Source organism: Notolabrus celidotus, chromosome 1, assembly GCF_009762535.1.
Source record: "Notolabrus celidotus isolate fNotCel1 chromosome 1, fNotCel1.pri, whole genome shotgun sequence".
NCBI classification, from domain to species: Eukaryota; Metazoa; Chordata; class Actinopteri; order Labriformes; family Labridae; genus Notolabrus; species Notolabrus celidotus.
In genome coordinates, this window is record NC_048272.1 from 42,062,667 (window position 1) to 42,082,471 (window position 19,805).

A 19,805-nucleotide genomic window follows, 5' to 3' on the forward strand; every position below is an offset into this window, starting at 1 on the left:
GGAACCTCAGTGAGGCTAAATGGAATGCTCCACAACTACTTCCTTTTGCTGAAGATGTTAAAAAAATGCACAAGCGTCTCGAGGTACAAAGGAAGGATTGCCAAACAAAACTCCAACAAGAACCAAATAAGAAGCACTGGGCAGAACTTGCAAAAATGACACTTTGTGAGGTGATACTTTTTAATCACAGAAGAGAAGGAGAAGTATCAAAGATGCCCCTTAATGCTTTCATATTAAGAGATACCTCCACTACTCATCCAGATGATGAGCTTGCTTTGTCAGACTTTGAGAAAAAGCTTTGTAAGCACTTCCAGTGTATAGAGATAAAGGGGAAACGCAGACGAAAGGTCCCCATCCTTCTCACTTCAGATATGATGGCGTCCATGGACTTGCTTGTCAAGACTCGCCAGAACTGGGATGTGCCTGATGAGAATCCCTTCCTGTTTGGGAGACCACAGGCACTCAGTCACTTCAGAGGATCAGATGTTATCCGTCACATTGCTCAAAGCTGTGGAGCGAGTCACCCAGAAGCGTTGTCCTCTACCAAACTCAGAAAGCACATGGCTACTATGTCCAATGTCCTCAACCTCAAAGACAATGAAATGGATGACCTTGCTGACTTCCTTGGGCATGACATCAGAATACACCGCCAGTATTACAGGCTGCCCGAAGGCACATTACAGCTTGGCAAAGTGAGTAAAGTCCTCATGGCCATGGAGCAAGGACGACTGGCTGAATTTAAAGGAAGGAATCTGGATGAAATCAACATTGATCCACAAGGTTAGTAGGCCTATATAAATAATTACATACATTCATTTACACACAGGCATTTACCATTTTTAGAAATGTCATCCATTTAAAAAATTCTACTAGTAGATTGAATTCTCGAATGCAGTATTTTGACCAGCAGATAGCACATGATGGCAGGGAGCTTCCATTGGTGGATAATTGCAGGAACATTCTACCCTCTAGCATCTAATAGAGAAAGATGTAGGACCTTTCCCTCTGCCCTTTTTGTGCAATGTTGCCTTCCTAAAAGGGTTAATCTGCTGTCTAATAGTTTCATCCATATGGTTGAAGTTTCCCAGAGACAATGGCTGTGGACATCGATGCATCAGTTTTGGAGGAGGATGACATGACTGGGAAGGATGCTGCGTCTTCTACTTCATCTTCACCTTGATCATCAGGTATTAAGGCAACTATTGAGAGGGATCATGGTAAAACTAGAAAAGGCTAAGCATCCAGAAGAAAAAAATGTGTGCATTTATTGAAATTTGGGAGCTCCAGTTGCTTGTATTAGCTAGTACTATACTGTTAGGTAGTGTTAGGTTTGACATAACACATCTACATCTATACATCTTCTCTGCCTGCTGCGGTCAATTGAACATGAAACTGTCCACATTCAGCGCCTCCTTCTCTGAGCTCTGTGGTTCACACACCTTTAAAGGGGACATATCACGCTTTTTTCATCAATATATATTGGTCTAAGAGGTCCCCAAAACATGTCTTTAAAGTTTATGCTCAAAAAAACACTTTGAAATCAGATTTTGGTCTGCCTGAAGAGTCCTCTTCTTCATTCTTCATCAGAACACTCTGTTTTCCCTCTGACCACGCCCCCTCCGGAAGTGGATGTGCCTCGGCTCTCCAGCACGTTGATGTAATGTTTACATGTTGGCTGAATATACACGGCTGCTCAGAGATCGCGTTACTTCAGCCCTCTGAATCTGATCCTGACGGAGAGGCGCCTGTAGCAGGACCTTTCTGAAGGATTGGTCATAGATTTAGTGTTTCTTGTTGTTTTATTTATCAGTATGTAGACGTGTGTCTTGGTACACAGCTACGAACATGTAGCTATGTGGCTATGCTAACTAGCGCTAGCACTCATCCATGACAAATAAAAATCATCCACTAGATCTTCAAATCTGCAGACGTGGGGAGTAAAACCGACCTCTGCCAGAAAGGCAGCAGGACCTTTCATGAAGGATTGGTCACATATTTAGTGTTTCTTGTTGTTTTATTTGTCAGTATGTAGACGTGTGTCTTGGTACACAGCTACAGCTACAGCTATGAACATGTAGCTATGTGGCTATGCTAACTAGCGCTAGCACTTATCCATGATAAATAAAAATCATCCACTAGATCTTCAAATCTGCAGACGTGGGGAGTAAAACCGACCTCTGCCAGAAAGGCAGCGGGACCTTTCTGAAGGATTGGTCACAGATTCTGTGTTTCTTGTTGTTTTATTTGTCAGTATGTCGACGTGTGTCTTGGTACACAGCTACAGCTACGACATGTAGCTATGTAGCTATGCTAACTAGCGCTAGCACTTATCCATGATAAATAAAAATCATCCACTAGATCTTCAAATCTGCAGACGTGGGGAGTAAAACCGACCTTTGTGTTTATTAAGACAGCCTACAACTAACATGCCTCCCTCCTAAGCTCCTTGTTAGCACACATTTGTGCAGGTAATGAAAAACAGAGGAGGGATTCAGTATTATTTTATACAGTCTATGGGCTGAACAAGCTCCGAGCTCTGACTCCGTGACAGACCGGATATTGTTGTTACGTAACAAAAACACGGAAGTCTGAAACGGCTCGTTTCACACACATTTACAGAAAGGTGGAGAAATCAAAACAGGGGCAGAATGGATTTTTTTCATTCTCGGGGGGGTTTATAGACATGCCAGGGACACATATTTCAGGTAAAGAACCATTAAAAAGTCAATTTTGCATGATATGTCACCTTTAAAAAAAAACGAGGCAAATGTCACAAACTTAGTCTGAACCCTGCTGCCATCATCACCACCAGTTAAACCAGTTTGGTCTTCATAACCAAGGTTCTTGCTATGTCTGTGTATGTATATGACTGATGTCCAGTTAAACCAGTTTGGTCCTCATAACCAAGGTTCTTGCTATGTCTGTGTATGTATATGACTGATGTCCAGTTAAACCAGTTTGGTCCTCATAACCAAGGTTCTTGCTATGTCTGTGTATGTATATGACTGATGTCCAGTTAAACCAGTTTGGTCTTCATAACAAAGGTTCTTGCTATGTCTGTGTATGTATATGACTGATGTCCAGTTAAACCAATTTGGTCTTCATAACAAAGGTTCTTGTTATGTCTGTGTATGTCTATGACTGATGTCCAGTTAAACCAGTTTGGTCTTCATAACAAAGGTTCTTGTTATGTCTGTGTATGTCTATGACTGATGTCCAGTTAAACCAGTTTGGTCTTCATAACAAAGGTTCTTGTTATGTCTGTGTATGTATATGACTGATGTCCAGTTAAACCAGTTTGGTCTTCATAACAAAGGTTCTTGTTATGTCTGTGTATGTCTATGACTGATGTCCAGTTAAACCAGTTTGGTCTTCATAACAAAGGTTCTTGTTATGTCTGTGTATGTCTATGACTGATGTCCAGTTAAACCAGTTTGGTCTTCATAACAAAGGTTCTTGTTATGTCTGTGTATGTATATGACTGATGTCCAGTTAAACCAGTTTGGTCTTCATAACAAAGGTTCTTGTTATGTCTGTGTATGTATATGACTGATGTCCAGTTAAACCAGTTTGGTCTTCATAACAAAGGTTCTTGTTATGTCTGTGTATGTATATGACTGATGTCCAGTTAAACCAGTTTGGTCTTCATAACAAAGGTTCTTGTTATGTCTGTGTATGTCTATGACTGATGTCCAGTTAAACCAGTTTGGTCTTCATAACAAAGGTTCTTGTTATGTCTGTGTATGTCTATGACTGATGTCCAGTTAAACCAGTTTGGTCTTCATAACAAAGGTTCTTGCTATGTCTGTGTATGTCTATGACTGATGTCCAGTTAAACCAGTTTGGTCTTCATAACAAAGGTTCTTGTTATGTCTGTGTATGTCTATGACTGATGTCCAGTTAAACCAGTTTGGTCTTCATAACAAAGGTTCTTGTTATGTCTGTGTATGTCTATGACTGATGTCCAGTTAAGAACCTTTGTTATGAAGACCAAACTGGTTTGTTATGTCTGTGTATGTATATGACTGATGTCCAGTTAAACCAGTTTGGTCTTCATAACAAAGGTTCTTGTTATGTCTGTGTATGTCTATGACTGATGTCCAGTTAAACCAGTTTGGTCTTCATAACAAAGGTTCTTGTTATGTCTGTGTATGTCTTTGACTGATGTCCAGTTAAACCAGTTTGGTCTTCATAACAAAGGTTCTTGTTATGTCTGTGTATGTCTATGACTGATGTCCCCATAAAACAGGGGTTCCCATAAGTAAGTACTGTGTTAGGGAACGCCCACTCCCACTCCCACCCCTGTCCCTGTTATCCTTTGGAATGTCAGGTTTTTCTTTCTCAATTCTCTTTCATTTTAGTTTAATTCTGAGTAGACAGAGTTGTCCCTAAGATCATAAGAAACTGTTTGATGTTTCTCTGGTCTCATTAGGACAAAGGGAAAGGTGGGTCCCCATAAACCATGGTTTAACTGGTTTGAAAAAAGTGTCCCTGTAAATGCCAGAAACCTCTGTGTGTGTGTGTGTGTGTGTGTGTGTGTGTGTCTGTGTCTGTGTCTGTCTGCCTGACTGTGAGTGTGAGCGAGAGAGGAGGAGAGCAGTCTGCTCAAATAAAAAGGACCTGTCTTTCCGTCACTTCGTGTATCTCTTCAATAATGCAAAGTTTTCTTATGCAATATTTCAGTAATATCGATATTATAGAGACAAGAAATAACATAATAGGGTTTAAATCAATTTTCCATTTCAACAGAAGAGGTGAGGCGCAGCAGTAAATATGCACTAAAATGAGGAAATAAATAAACACATCATTCTATATCAGCATAACACATTGAGAAGGTAGCCAATCATGTTCTGTTCTTTTTTATATACATGATACATTGTTTATTCTTTCATAATGTATTGTAACTACATAAAAAATGCATTCTTTATGTGCTTCTAGTCACTGAGGATGCAAATTCTCACAACAGTCTGACAGACCGGTGGTGGCGCTATAGGGGGGCACTGGAATGTTGGCGGTCCTAGTGTTAATTCATTTATACTAGTTGATGTCAAATATATAGTTGTATCATCTGCAAATAATGTAGCACTACATTTTTTTTAACATATAAGGTAAGTCATTAGTAAATATAAAGAATAGTAATGGCCCAAGGCAACTCCCTGGGGCACTCCACACTGAATATTTAGGGCAGGACAAACTACCATTGAAGAACACATACTGTGTCCTATTGGATAAATAACTATTCATCCAGTTGATTGTTGTCAGACTGAACCCATATAAAGTTAGCTTATTTAGTAATAACGGATGATCCACGATATCAAATGCTGAGCCAAAGTCAAGTAGTACAGTTCAACCATCATCTTATTATCAATACAAGTCAACCATTGGTCTATCATATCTGTCAGTGCTGTGCACGTAGAGTGATCTGCTTTATATGCATGCTGAAAATGAGAATTTAAATCAATAAGTGATAAATAGAATATTATTTGATCAAGAACATTTTTCTCCATTAGCTTACTCAACACTGGAAGAATACTTATAGGTCTGCTATTGACAGCTGAGAAACTCTCCCGTTTGTTTTTCTGAAGGGGTAAAATCTTGGCAGATTTCTAAACCTGGAGGAATTACCCCTCCTTCAGACTAAGATTGAAAATATGACATATACACTACCGTTCAAAAGTTTGGGGTCACCCAGACAATTTTGTGTTTTCCTTGAAAACTAACGCTTTTATTTATCAAATGAAAATGAATAGAAAATAAAGTCAAGACATTGAGAATGTTAGAAATAATGATTTTTATTTGAAATAATAATTTTGTCCTTCAAACTTTGCTTTCATCAAAGAATGCTCCCTTTGCAGCAATTACAGCATTGCAGACCTTTGGCATTCTAGCTGTTTATTTGTTGAGGGAAACTGAGGAAATTTCCCCCCACGCTTCCTGAAGCACCTCCCACAAGTTGGATTGGCTTGATGGGCACTTCTTGCGTACCATACGGTCAAGCTGCTCCCACAACAGCTCAATGGGGTTGAGATCTGGTGACTGTGCTGTCCACTCCATTACAGACAGGATACCAGCTGCCTGCTTCTTCCCTAAATAGTTCTTGCATAATTTTGAAGTGTGCTTTGGGTCATTGTCCTGTTGTAGGAGGAAATTGGCTCCAATCAAGCGCTGTCCACAGGGAATGGCATAGTGTTGCAAAATTGAGTGCATGGTCCATTTTCAAGGCTTTGCCACACAGTGATTCCTGGTGTATGATGCAGTGATAACCTGTCAGCTCACCTGCGCTGTTTTCCTCCCGCATCTTCTCCCGGTTCTGCCCACTAATTCACTGTTTTGCCTGCACTTTGCGGGCGCTCCATCCGTCGTCAGTCCCACAGGTTTATCCCAAGGCAGCCTCGTTTCATTTACACATCTGGATACCTCTTCATAGAGATCTTTCCCCGTATTTGTGCCATGCATTGATCTTAATCCCAAAAGTTCCTCTGTTGCGCACAGGCATGTTCCTCTGTTAGATAATTACGCCGCGGGCCGGACTTGGCCCGCGGGCCTTGAATTTGACACATATGCTCTAGATTGACTCAGCTCGTGATAACCAGCTTGATGTGACAGTTTAGTGCGGTCTCCTTTGTAAGGTTCAGTGAAGCCAGATCAGGAAAATCTGCCTGGGATATGTTGAATTTGCCTCGTAGTATGTGCCTCAGGAATAAAGCAAAAACAGTAATAATTTGGTCATCTCTCATAGCCAAACTTTGCCAAACTCAATTTAGGAGCAGAGTGTAAGGATATCGTTGCATACTGGAGTGTGTGTTAAAACATTTCTGTTGTCTCAGATGAACAGCTGGATTGCGCACAGAGCGCATGTTGGAGAAGATCCGATATTACCACACCCAGGGACACTTGTGTACTAGAGAAAAAAACATGTTAAGACAAAATATACATTTCAAACACTACAAAGCAAAGCCAAATATGGCTGAAATAATGTTTTATTTTCATTTATTTATTATTAGTTGAAGTAATGTCTGCAGATTTTTTTTAATTTTTGGAACAACGTCATCACGTGTACGTGCAAACGCTTGTGGGTAAATGTATTCTGCGCGGTCATCACGTTCACCATGTTGAGAGAACGTGAAGGAGTGGTGAGTAGCATAAAGATGTTACAAATGTGACTTAAGTTTATGATGTTAATGATGTCTAATATTCTAAATAAATCAACGCTGCGTCGAAGTCTTCATCGACGTCTTTATGTAAAATGGACTGCATGTTATATTTAAGAAGGACTATTAACAAGCTAGCATCATGCTTTATTCCCACTCAAGTCATTTTGTATCGTGGAACAATTTGAATTGATAAGTAAAGATAAGTGTGTCCTCTAGGCATTAAGTGTTTTTTTTTTTGAAGCTTAATAAAGAATTTGTACCGTTTGGCTTGAATTCACCAGATGCCACGTGGGACTTTGAAACATAGCAAAGCCGAAAATACACGTTACTTTAAAAGTGCATTTCAAAATGTCTACTAAACATGTCATGATGTTAAATTATATAATGGATTTTTTTTTTAAGAAGAAAGAGATTAAGAAAGTAAGAATATGGGAAATACAGGAATTGTATTTGTGTTTTAGAGGCATTAAGTCAAGTAATAGTTCAAGTTTTATTTTTTGTTACTTTTACATGTGTGGTGTGCAGTATTTAAAACACCAAAGGCAATATTCTGTGTAGCAGTTGATTGTTTATTCTGATTTGTAGTTTCATTTATTTTTCAGAAAATGGAACAATCTCCTGAAAAAATCCCCAAAAGTTCTGACCCTGAGGAGGCAGAGCTGAGGAGAAACTGCCAGTTATTCTGTGTAAGACTGGTGGTGAAAGGATTGACATGTATAGATTGAAATGTGAAAAAAATGTTGTGAGGGATCATTTTTAATCTATTTGTATTTTGAATCATTTCTACATTTTATTATTGAAGATACATCTTAAACGTTACAGCTGTTACAACATAAGTAGGTATTAAATGTATAATGGGTATTTGATTTAAGTACTTTTCTGTGATTGATTTTTTTTTTTAAGTATTTACTGATGTATTATTTTGTTGTTATTTCAGTACCAGTGCTTGGATGAGGCCATTCCAAGGCCTGTTTTATATGAGAAGGCCTTGGAATGGTCTCAGCAGGCAGTCGTGGACCTGCTGAGATCCCGCAGGCAGAGGAGGGCAGCAGAGGCCAAAGTCATTGAGAGGGAGCTCCTGGTATCAAAACTAAAGAGGGACCTGGCCTCCTCTAAGGAACAGATAGAGAGCCTGACGGCCAATTTGTCCATGATGGGAGATGGTGAGTAATTGTTTGAGCTTATTTTCTTGGGTCATGAGAATAAGGATGTGATATAACAATAATAATGAAGAGGTCATCACATAGTCTTTTTCTTGAAACATGATAAATAAAAAGTGAGTACAAGTAGTGGTTTGGAATAACATGTCAGGTGTTTTTTCTTTTTAAATCAGTATACATTTTGAGCATTACAGTGATGTATTTGATCCAGTAGTTGAAGTAAGTGTTCACATACAGTGGCTATCATTTTTTCACTGTGGTTGCTGGTTTGAGTTTTGGCCATGACCATTTGTTACCTGCTTTGTAATATCTTGAAGGTCTTGCAAATGTAAACTTTTATCAACATTTTTAGATAAATGGTTTTCATATTAACATGTCAATATTAACAGTTAATTTTCAATTATTGTGACATTCTGGGTATTGGTCCTCCTTCAAAGAAAAAAATGATGAATGTGTTTTAAAATATTGTTTAAAGTTGTCCATTTAGAGAGTGTATTGAATTATTTTTGAATAGTGTATTGACAGTTGCAAATCTGCTTTTAGTAGGGCATCACTTTAGAGTCCCCTGGTATTAGTAAAAGATATTAAACTGAATTAGAGTAAAGTAAGTGTTTACAAATTCAAAATCTTGATGTTGAAATGGATATAATGATAACAAGAAAAGAGTTAAGTATAAATTTGAATAAGTTAATGTTTTTCTTTTTGATAGAAGTATCGTGATTTTCTTGCTGTATTAGGTCCTAGTGTGTGATAGATTGATTATGAATGAATGTGCATTGAAAATATTTATGTTTTTGTGTTTTCAGATTTTGACCTAGAGTCAGAACCGGTGGAGCAGGTGGAGCAGGTGGAGCAGGTGGAGCAGGTGGAGCAGGTGGAGCAGGCAGAGCAGGCAGAGCAGGCAGAGCAGGCAGAGCAGGCAGAGCAGGCAGAGCAGGCAGAGGAAATAATGGAGGCAGAGTGATTGTTTTGTTTTTTTCAAGGAATTGTTGTTTTTGTTTATCGACTGTTTTGTTTGTTTTTTGTTAAAAGGTTTTTTTTTGTTTGTCTATTTAAATTATTATGTTGAAATTACAATAAAAAAGTGTTAATTCTATGTTGGTTGTATGTCCTTTTTTATTTTAAAGGAATTGTAATGTACATTATTCAAATTGAAGGGTGAGAGTAGGTCATATTTGCCAACATTTAAGGTAGAAAATATTGGAGTGTTGAGCATAGAAGTAAATCACTTACATCAGATTTGACATTTTTTAAGCCTTTGAATAATGAAATTATGTTTCTGAATTTTTTTATGCATTGAAATTATGCATCAGAATTTTTGAGAGGGGCTCAGCAGTAGACCTCCACTCTCAGCCTGTTAATGGCTACTCCAACTTTAAGCTGAAGCTACCCTTCATCGTAGGACGGAAGTGATGTACATCTAATCCTCCTTTGCGGTGCCATCCGTCTGACAGGCTCCTCCACCTACAGTTCCTCCTCTATCCTCGGACAGAAACCATTGGTTTTTTAATTCTCATTTGAACAGGGTACAGCACTATTTGAATGATAAGGGAATGCATAGAACATTCACAATAATTGCACATGATAAAATATGCCTTCCTGTCATAAAACAACGTCTTGACTGTTTAGATATAGCATAAGATAAATTAGCTTTGAACTTTATTAAGCTTCATGTTAATCACCATCATATAAAAAATAACTGATGTATTTTGATCGAGCAGAGAGACACCCTTCAACGACAGGACACAGTCTGAGAGCTATACACCATAAAGTAAGACGTGACTTCCTGTGGCCAGTAGGGGGCGCTATAACATATAGGTGAATATTTGCATATAGAGATGTTCAGGCTGGGGCACTTGTGCAAAAAAAACTCACTCTGCCACACCCACAGCCATTGACTTAGGAAGATTTCTTTGACAAATGTTCATCTCCAATGTGACTACTTTATGCTGAGCGATGTAGGAGTTGATTGGAGAAAAACTCTAGGACATGTAATTTTCTGACACTATTCATATGAGCAAATGTTTATAGAGATGAGTTAATGCAGGAACGGGGATAGACATGTTTAATTTCTGTTTTGTGTTATTATCATTATTATTATTATTTATATATTTTTAATAATTATTATTTTTTATAGTGGCACAAATGCATATATCATTGTACATTAATGAAACCACAGCGTACACAATACTGTATTTCATGCCCTAATTTCATATTATATGATAATACTAATCACACTTTTGTCATTTTGTCAATAAGTCCAATTCTTTTCAGAAATAAAAGGTATTATTTTATTTCGGGTGTTTTATTTTGACATTTTCCTCTTCAAGTTTTGAGTTTCCTGTTTCTGTTTCCTCTCAGGAGCTTCACCAAATGAATGTCTGTGTAACAGACTTCAGGTGAGGGAGCCTATCAGCTTGCTCCTTTTATTTTGCTGCGTGAGCAGCGCCGGTATATAAAACAGCGTCACGTCTCTGACCGGTCATCCTTTACAGGACCTACAGCTGCGTGTTTCAGAGCGAGCCTGATGGTGCGTTCACACCAAACGCAATTTTGTCGCGTCGCGCGAGCAACTCCCATGGAAAGTCAATGTGTAGACGCGAATTCGCGGCGGGCGACGCGTTTGAAGCGATACGCGACTAGATTGATGCGAATTTAAGTGAGTACGAGGATTTTATCAAGTAAATCTTAAGAGTTATTTCTATCAGTGTAGGCTGCCTCCCCTCACTTCCCACTCCCCTTTTAAATTCTCAATACATTTACATTTTCTTTTGACTGTTTTTGTCTCACTTCAGTTATTGAACCTGTGTTGCCTTTTATTTTTATTTTTTAAAGTGTTTGTTTATTTCCTGGGGTGCAATTCCCCAGGTGGCGTTGACGGATCAGTTACATTTTTCTTTCTTTCTTTTATGTCAAACTCTTAGTGCCGCCCCCCTCCACCTTGCCACACCATTATTTAAGAATTTACAGTGGAATGCAACGCAGATTTAACTTTTACTTCAGTATTACCATTTTGAAATACTTCCAGTATTTTCCGGAGATGAATGGCAGGCAGTATGTCGACAATATCTTCCTTTGTAACATATTTCAGGTCTTCTATGGATTCCAAGCCACAGCTTTTTATCTTGTATATTAATTCCTGTTGGATGTCTTTAGAAATGGTTGGCAAAGCTCTGAGGATGATAATCCTCAGCTCTTCATCCACTGCACTGATTGCACTACAATGAGGGGGAAGAATGGTGAAGAACTATTAGTGCCATGTCACAAATTGTGTACTCGGGGAGAGGGTAATAATCTAGTAGGTCCCCCTGATTACCACAGTAGTAACAGCTCCTGATTGGTGTGAGGGAATAAACACCTACATCATGCAGACACAAAGCCATATGCTTTTCTGTGATGAAATATACTGCTGAATTATTGTGGATCAGTATAGTGATAATCTTGCCAACCTCAAGTCCATCCTCACCCTTGCCAATAACAACATACATGTTTTTTTTTTGTATTTTGTTCCTTTTACAGCTGCTTCATGAGCAATCAGAATATTTGTGGATTGAAAATAATAACTTCTGACTGAATCCTTGATGCCATCATTGTAGTCCACTTTAAAAAACTCAGTTGTTTTTTCTACAACGATTGTAGGTGGGAAAAGATTGCCAGTACCAAGATATGTTTGCAGAAGCTGATACTTGAGTACACATTTCTGAAGTTATGCAGTTTTATTGCACATTGTTTGAAGCATGTGTGCTTACTTTCAAACCTCAAAGTCCACAAACCAACAAGTGGCCCAAACTGAATGATGTGCTCAGGATAATGGCTCAAATGATGGATAATGGATAAAATGATGCTTTGGTTTTAGTTGATCATGGCGAAAGGCTTGTTTGCGGGAATGCAAATTTTCATCGATAAGGACTCTTAGATACCCTATCTGGCCAGTGGAAATGGCAGGTTCGCAAATAAACGCCACAATATGTCTTAGCTGTAAAACTAGTTGCCATATCTCATTTTCAGAGAGAGGTAACCTTCTCTCCAATCAATACAGGCAATAGTCTCAGGAACCACCAGTTCTGTACAGCATGGCCACTCAGTCTATCTCTTCCTGGGGTTACCTCACAGGGTTTGTGTTTTGTATTGTTACCTAGAAATTTGAATTGATTGATTCTGTGATTCAGTTCAAGGTTAGTAAACTGTTTGTCAACAGTGAAAGACGGTGGACATACATAGCAAGATCCAAGGCAACAACACCTTCAAACAAATCCTGCCCAAGACAAGGAGGAAGCCCAGGCTGGCATACATGAAAGCAAGACAGGTTGTTGAACAATGAGTCCAATTTGATACCTCCACTATGAACTGTATCTTCACCAAGGTTCTGAACATGCTCTTTGTATGACTCTGGTGTGCGAGTGTTGCCTCTGGAGAGAGGATCTGCCTGAAAAGCATCTCTTTCAATTTCACAGTAGCGACAGAAGTACTTGCCACTGAAATTTTCCAGAAAGCCTCCCATGTTGTGCGAGCCCAGGTTGTCTCCAGCAATGCCTTGCAAAATCCCTTTGCATTTCTGTCCATTAGGTAAGACAACCCCATTGGTATCAAGGTCTTTTCAGTCAGAAAGATGTTTTAAATCTTTGAAACCCGTCCTCCACCCGTACAGCACAGCCTCCTTGTTCATGCTAACTGTTAGACAACTTTCTTCGTAAAGCGCTCCGCATTAATCCGCGGCTGGTTTCACAGTTTGAGTGATGAAATACTCACTGGGCACTAAAGCGCTTTAATTCCAGCATCTCTTGGAAACACAGAAATTCAAACTTTTGCTCCAGTCATAATTAACTTCATTTTCAAAAGTTATCTTGCGTTACAAAGGCGTCCTGCTTCTTGCTGACCATTTCATTGACCATTACAGACAGACAGCCAATCGGCGCCATTTTCCTTCAGGATTGGGGTAATGGCAGCGGTTTTGAAGGATGTAGGGACAGTTCCAGTGGTGAGAGAGGAGTGGATGATGGCAGAGATGAGGGGGACCAGGGAGGGGAGGGAGCTTTAACAAGTTGTGTGGGGAGGGGGTCCAGTTGACAGGTGGATGGCTTGGATTTCTGGACGAGTTCTGTGATTTCAGAGAGAGTGGGGAGCTGGAAGGAGGAGAATAGTGTGTGGATGCGTGAAAGTCGGCTGAGATGCTGAGGTGGGGGTGAAAGCCAAGGTGCTGGTGGAGATTCTTGATTTTTGAGTTGAAGAAGGACATAATGGAGTTGCAGAAGGAGGTTGTGTACAAGTGAGCGGGGAGAGAGTCCTTGGGTTGGGTGATATTGTTAAGCAGAGAGAATAGTGACTTGGTGTTTCCATTATTTGCAGTGATTAAACTGGAGTAGTGGTGGGTTTTGGTGCTGGCGATGGAGTCCTTGTAACATTATATGTGGTTATTGTACAACCGAATCCAGGTCCTGTTTTGAATATTATTGATACACCCAATGATTTTAGGGGTAGATCTGGTCTTGGTATCATTCATTTAAATGTTCGAAGCCTGCTTCCAAAATTAGATTTAGTTAAAATCTGGATTCAGGCAACTGACACTGATATTCTGTTTCTGTCTGAAACATGGCTTAAGAAGGCTGTTTCAGATAGAGATATCTCCATTAAAGGATACAACGTCTTTCGTTGTGATCGTCCTAGGAAAGGTGGAGGCATCGCTATCTATATTAAAAACAAGTATCACGCTTCCATGTTATCCTCTGTGTCTCTCAGCAGGCAGTTTGAACTTCTTGCCCTGAAGCTTGAATTCTGTCAGGGTCAGTCTCTTACAGTCATAAGATGCTACAGACCACCCACAGCCTGCAATGAGGCATTTGCCTCCCTCTCCAAGTGTATCGATGGGTTAAATTCAAGTGAGCTACTCCTGGTTGGGGACCTGAATTGTGACTGGTTGACCCCATCATCAGACAGCCTCAAAATTGTCTGTGATTCGCTTAACCTAACACAATTAAATAATAGTCCAACTCGGCCAAACACTAAACAACCCACAAGATCCTCCCTTCTTGACCTAATATTAACAAATGCCCCCCATAAGTACACTGATATTGGCGTTTTTGGAAATGACTTGAGCGATCATTGTGCTATTGCAGCTATTAGAGGCACCAAACTCCCAAAGAGTAAGCCTCGACTGCTGGTCAAACGAGATTTTAAACATTTCCATGAGCAGGCTTTCCTGCATGATGTAGCTCATTTTGATTGGACCAGAGTTTCTCTCTTTCATGATGTAGAGATGGCCTGGAACTATTTTTATGATGGATTGTTGGGCTTAATTGACAAACATGCTCCTTTTCGTAGATTCAGGGTGAAAGGAAGAAACAATCCTTGGTTTACCCCTGTGATCGTCAATCTTCTTAAAGAAAGGGATGACGCTTGGTCCAGGGCAAGAAAGTCTAAAACAGAGGGAGACAATCTCTCCTTTCGACAGTTGTGAAACAAATGTACTTCCCTAATTAAGAGAGCCAAATCAGATTATTATCTTTCTGAAACTACTAAAAATCGAATCGACCCAAAGAAATTTTGGAAAGTTGTAAAGTCCTCTTCGGGTCATGTGTCCACCAATGATCTTCCAGACTCCTTAGTTAAAGACTCTTGTACCCTGACTGATAAAACAGCCATGCTAAATTATTTCAATGAACACTTTACTACGGCAGGCTTCCTGTTTGATTCTTTGCACCCTGATATGACTAATAGTCAAACAGTCATTCAGGCATCTCCGGATATCAGTAGACCCAGTCATAGTCTTTTTCATTTTATGCCGGTGTCTTCCATCGAGGTCCAAAGAGCATTAAAGAAGTTGGACTCTAAGAAAGCAGCTGGTCCTGATAAACTTTGTCCGTACTTTATCAAACTGGCTGCTGATTTTATTGCTGAGCCACTGTTGCAAATTTTCAATTTGAGTCTTGTTAGTAATGAGATCCCTAAAGTCTGGAAATCTGCGTTTGTCATTCCCCTGTTAAAAGGAGGCGACCCCTCAGATGCAAATAATTACAGGCCAATCTCTAAACTGTGTGTCCTGGCAAAGGTGTTTGAAAGGATAATCAGCGACCAGTTAAAGGACTTTCTAGACCTAAATAATATTTTATCCAAATATCAATCTGGTTTTAGAAAACAACACAGCACTGTTACAGCAGCACTTAAGGTTTTAAAAGATGTAACTGAGGCTCTTGACAGTAAAAAACACTGTATAGCTCTGTTTATTGATTTGTCAAAGGCATTTGACACAGTGGACCATGGGTTACTGATTAATGCCCTCCAATGCATTGGCATATCAAATTGTGCAGCATCCTGGTCTGCCAATTACCTGTCAAACAGAACACAGTGTGTACAGGTGGCTGGAGCCAGCTCTTCTTCCTCTTTAGAGGTCTTAAAGGGTGTGCCCCAAGGTTCCGTTTTAGGACCTATTTTATTCTCAATTTATGTAAATGACCTGTGTGATAACTTGTCAGATGCCTGGTATCACTCGTATGCTGATGATACCATTATTTACTGTTGTTCGTCATCAATTACTCAAGCTTTTGAGTTTTTACAGTCTGCCTTTGATATTATTCAGTCTCGTCTGCTGAAACTAAAACTGGTCCTGAATGCAGACAAAACCAAATTGATGCTTTTTTCTACTTCAAATGAGTCCCAAGAAAACGTCCCCTCAATCATAACCTCACAAGGGAAACCCATAGAACTTGTCGCTAATTACAAATACTTGGGTTTTATTCTCGATAGGGAGCTTTCATTTAAAACTCATATATCCAACCTGGTCTCCAAACTTAGGGTGAAACTAGGTTTCCTTTACAGGAATAAATCCTGTTTCTCCCTCAGAGCGAGGAAACTTTTAGTCTCTGCAACATTCTTGCCTCTTATTGATTATGGTGATGTCTTGTACTTGGGAGCCTCGGCTAAATGTTTGTTGTCTTTAAATAGTGTATATCACTGCGTGCTGAGGTTTGTCACAGGTTGCAAACGCCTCACTCACCACTGTGAGCTTTATGTCAGAGCCGACTGGCCATCCCTGAGTGTGCGCAGGCAAACACATTGGCTTCATCTAATTTACAAATGTCTACTTGGCTTGGTCCCAATGTATTTATGTGTTTATCTTCAGAGATCAGGAAGTCACTATGCCTTGCGCTCCTGCGACACCTTGCGGATGTGTGTTCCCCGTGTTCAGACAGAGTTTGGGAAGAGAGCGTTCAGTTGTGCTGCTCCTACTGCTTGAAATAAACTCCAGAAGGACTTGAATCTGTCGGATCTCATCTCTCTGGACACCTTTAAGTCTATCTTAAATGAAAGACAGACCCCAGAACAGTGCCTGTGTTTTTAAATGCTGTTTTGTAATCATAAACTGCACTTTACTTGAAAATAAGTTGCACTTTTAAATTATTATTGTTTGCTTCTACATACTGTCTGCATATATGTTCCATGTTGTTGAGTTGTGCCATTTATTCTGACGTGTGCTGCTGACCTCTTGGCCAGGTCGCCCTTGAAAATGAGGTCTTGATCTCAATGGGACTTATCTGGTTAAATAAAGGTTAAAAAATTAAAAAAAAAAAAATAGTAACAACAGCTCAACTCGTGTGTGTATTTGCATGTGGGTGGCTTCATATATTACAAGTTGTGAAAAATATCTATTTTTGGTCACAGTACCCCAAATATACCATAAAACTGTACAAGACAGTGTTCCTACTTTGTATTAAGTCACTGCAACAAAAGCACTGATTAACAGGGCAAATGTTTTTACCTTCATAAAGTATGTATTAAAACCCTTACATAGTTAGATTAGTGTTAGTATAATAACAGGTATTAAAAGGACACTATGGAATTATTGGCATTGCTGTTCAAACTGAACATTTCTCAATCATCTAACATTAATTTATTTGGTTAAAACCCCCAGTGCACCAAAACACTACCATCTCACAATGCATGTTCTTGGGCTCCTGACTACTGCCACCTCCTTGGAGGTACTTGATGGATTGTTAGAAAGTACAGCAGTCATGTTTTCTAGTCCATCAAGTGGGAAAAATGTTGAAAAACATTTTCAAAACCTTCAGTTGTGGCTGCAGAGAGCTACCTTACCAGTGGAGGAGTCTGACAAGTCAGAAAAAAGCACTGAAGACTTAAAGGTAACAGCTTTTTGAGGTAGTGATAGTACAGTTATATTTGTATTTCTAATTATGCATAATAAAAATGAATGCAGCTATGATTTAGTGCATTGTATTTTAGAATAACAGCTCAGTGCATTAGTAAAGATACAACAACACTTAATTTATTTGATATTACACCTTATTTATTTTGTTAATTACACTCACTGAAAATACTGACATGATCAGTGTCTAACGTGTTAAGTTTAAGTCTGTTTGTCATTTTGTTTTGTTTTTACATTCATAATATGATGTCAGAATTTGCCATATTATTGTTACTTCAATTATCCATCATAGAGAACAAACTGATACCACATTGTCTATTGTTTTCTGTGTATTAGCTCTCTGAGACTTAACAATTCCAAACAAACCACTAATGAAATTTCATTCTTGAATTTAGGAAACAATCAAGGGATCAAACAACTTTGCAAAACTTTACTGCAAAGTTGTAACAACAGCCCCGCTGGACGTCACTGGTGAGCCTCATGTCTTTTATTGTGAAGGACTTGTGGCTCACATGACAACCTACCTTCTGCCCTACACAGCCCTGTGCAGCGGGATAATGCTTGGTAAGTAGTATTTAAAAAAGCAGAACATCTCTTTTCAGCATTACCAAAATGACATGCGTGTCTCATGAAAAATTAATAAGAGATCAATAATCATTCCAATACTTAGGGAACCTTGGACGACATGGAAAAGGAAAGGCGTACAAAGAGAACACGCGCAAACATGAAGCCCTGAGAAAGCTCACAAGACAAGTAATTGGAATGTTTGATTCCTAAGTGTACTTTTATATTATTCTTATAGTGCTTTACTGTTTCTTAAGATTCCAAATAACTCTGAAAATGTAATTATCTTCCCAGAACATTACACAGGACAACAACACTCAGGGAATAATGGAGAAGAGCCAGTGGGACCTGAAACATATACGTTTCAGTCAGTTCCCGCAGGCTCATAAGACTGGACCATTGTTGTGGTCCAGTACCAGAAGTCCCACAACGCCCTCCTATTGGAGTTTGAGGACTCCAACAGAGTGCAAAAACAGAAGGTTTGAACTTTTAATTGATAATTTCATAAAAGATGTAATGACTATTTTTGAGATTTTTGTGGAATTTTGTAAACATTCCTTAACATCAATCCTCTGGAGTCTCATCATTACATATAAAATAAACTTGACAGCATGTTTATTTTTTAAGTGTAAGGCTATAATATTCACGTATTATTCTAATTGAACAAAAAAGGAGAGTTTTTGTCAGAATGTTAAATCAAACATATAGCTGAAAATGTTTTAAGATGTTCAGATGTTGAGAAAAGGACTACGTACTCTACGTATGGTAAAAAAAAAAGGTTACAAAAAATGTCAATGACGCTTCATTTTCTTCTATCCCACTCCTTTTTTTGGTCCATGTGTGCTCCAATACTCACACTAAATGAATAAATCTATTAATAAATGTTGTTTCTTCATGTAGAAATACAAAGTTGAAGTTGAGAAATGGAAGGAACACCAGTAGAGGAAACAGGGACGATATGTTGGAGCTATAAGAAAGCCGTTCCCCTTCAGAAGATCTGATAAGAAGGTATACCATCAATGAAAGAGTTTGCAAGACAACAGTGCCTTTTCTAGAGAATGTCTCTAAAATGTCTTGGCAGGAGAAATGGTGTCATATTTTTTGTGTTGATTTATCGCCACAGCTTTTAAATATGAAATCCTAATGTTTGGATATGAATGTGTGTTGTGGTTGCTTATTTTAAATGTGAATAGATTCTCAGCTTCTCGTCAGTTATGCACAGTTAAGAAGATGTAGAAGATTTTACATGGGATATTCTGGGAAAGATTCATTATGTATTATGTTTGTTATATTCATGCTATGCTCACCTGTTAAGCACAAGAATAATGTTTTGCTTGTTACAGCTTGTCATTAAGAATGAATAGTTTAAAATATATATATATATTGTTTGCTGTCTCTCTGAATTTAAAAGAACATATTTAAGAAATTGTTTTTTATAAGTTATGATACTGATATTGTAAATTTAAAATGCAGTGTTCAAATTTCTATTTTACAGTAAAAACACAATGACCATGAAAGCATTACAGCATTTGGAAACACTATTACTGTGACCAAAAATACAATACTTTAATAGTACACTGTAACAAATTGCTGTGAAAATACAGCAAATTTGATACGGTAACATAGCATTCTTCATATATACCACTGACTACTGTAAATCTCCATGCCTGTGAGGAAAAAAATACTAACGGTAAGCTACTGTGCAATCTTACGGTTTAATACAGTATTTTTTGAAGAGAAAGAATTGAAGAAGAGAATTCCCATAGGAAA

At 38.7% G+C, this 19,805-nt stretch overlaps 1 protein-coding gene and 1 long non-coding RNA gene across 2 annotated transcripts; both read left to right on the forward strand.

Moving 5' to 3' along the window:
- Positions 1 to 212: 212 nt before the first annotated feature.
- LOC117814322 lies at positions 213 to 1,187 on the forward strand. The gene is made up of 2 exons (XM_034685623.1): positions 213 to 780; positions 1,089 to 1,187. The coding sequence occupies exons 1-2, from the start codon at positions 213 to 215 to the stop codon at positions 1,178 to 1,180; spliced, it is 660 nt and encodes a 219-aa protein (XP_034541514.1). The 3' UTR covers positions 1,181 to 1,187.
- A 16,584-nt stretch (positions 1,188 to 17,771) lies between these two features.
- Positions 17,772 to 18,419, forward strand: LOC117822553. Its single transcript, XR_004633210.1, has 3 exons — positions 17,772 to 18,035; positions 18,142 to 18,224; positions 18,330 to 18,419. It is a non-coding gene; the product is annotated as an uncharacterized LOC117822553 (long non-coding RNA).
- The last annotated feature ends 1,386 nt before the right edge of the window (positions 18,420 to 19,805 follow it).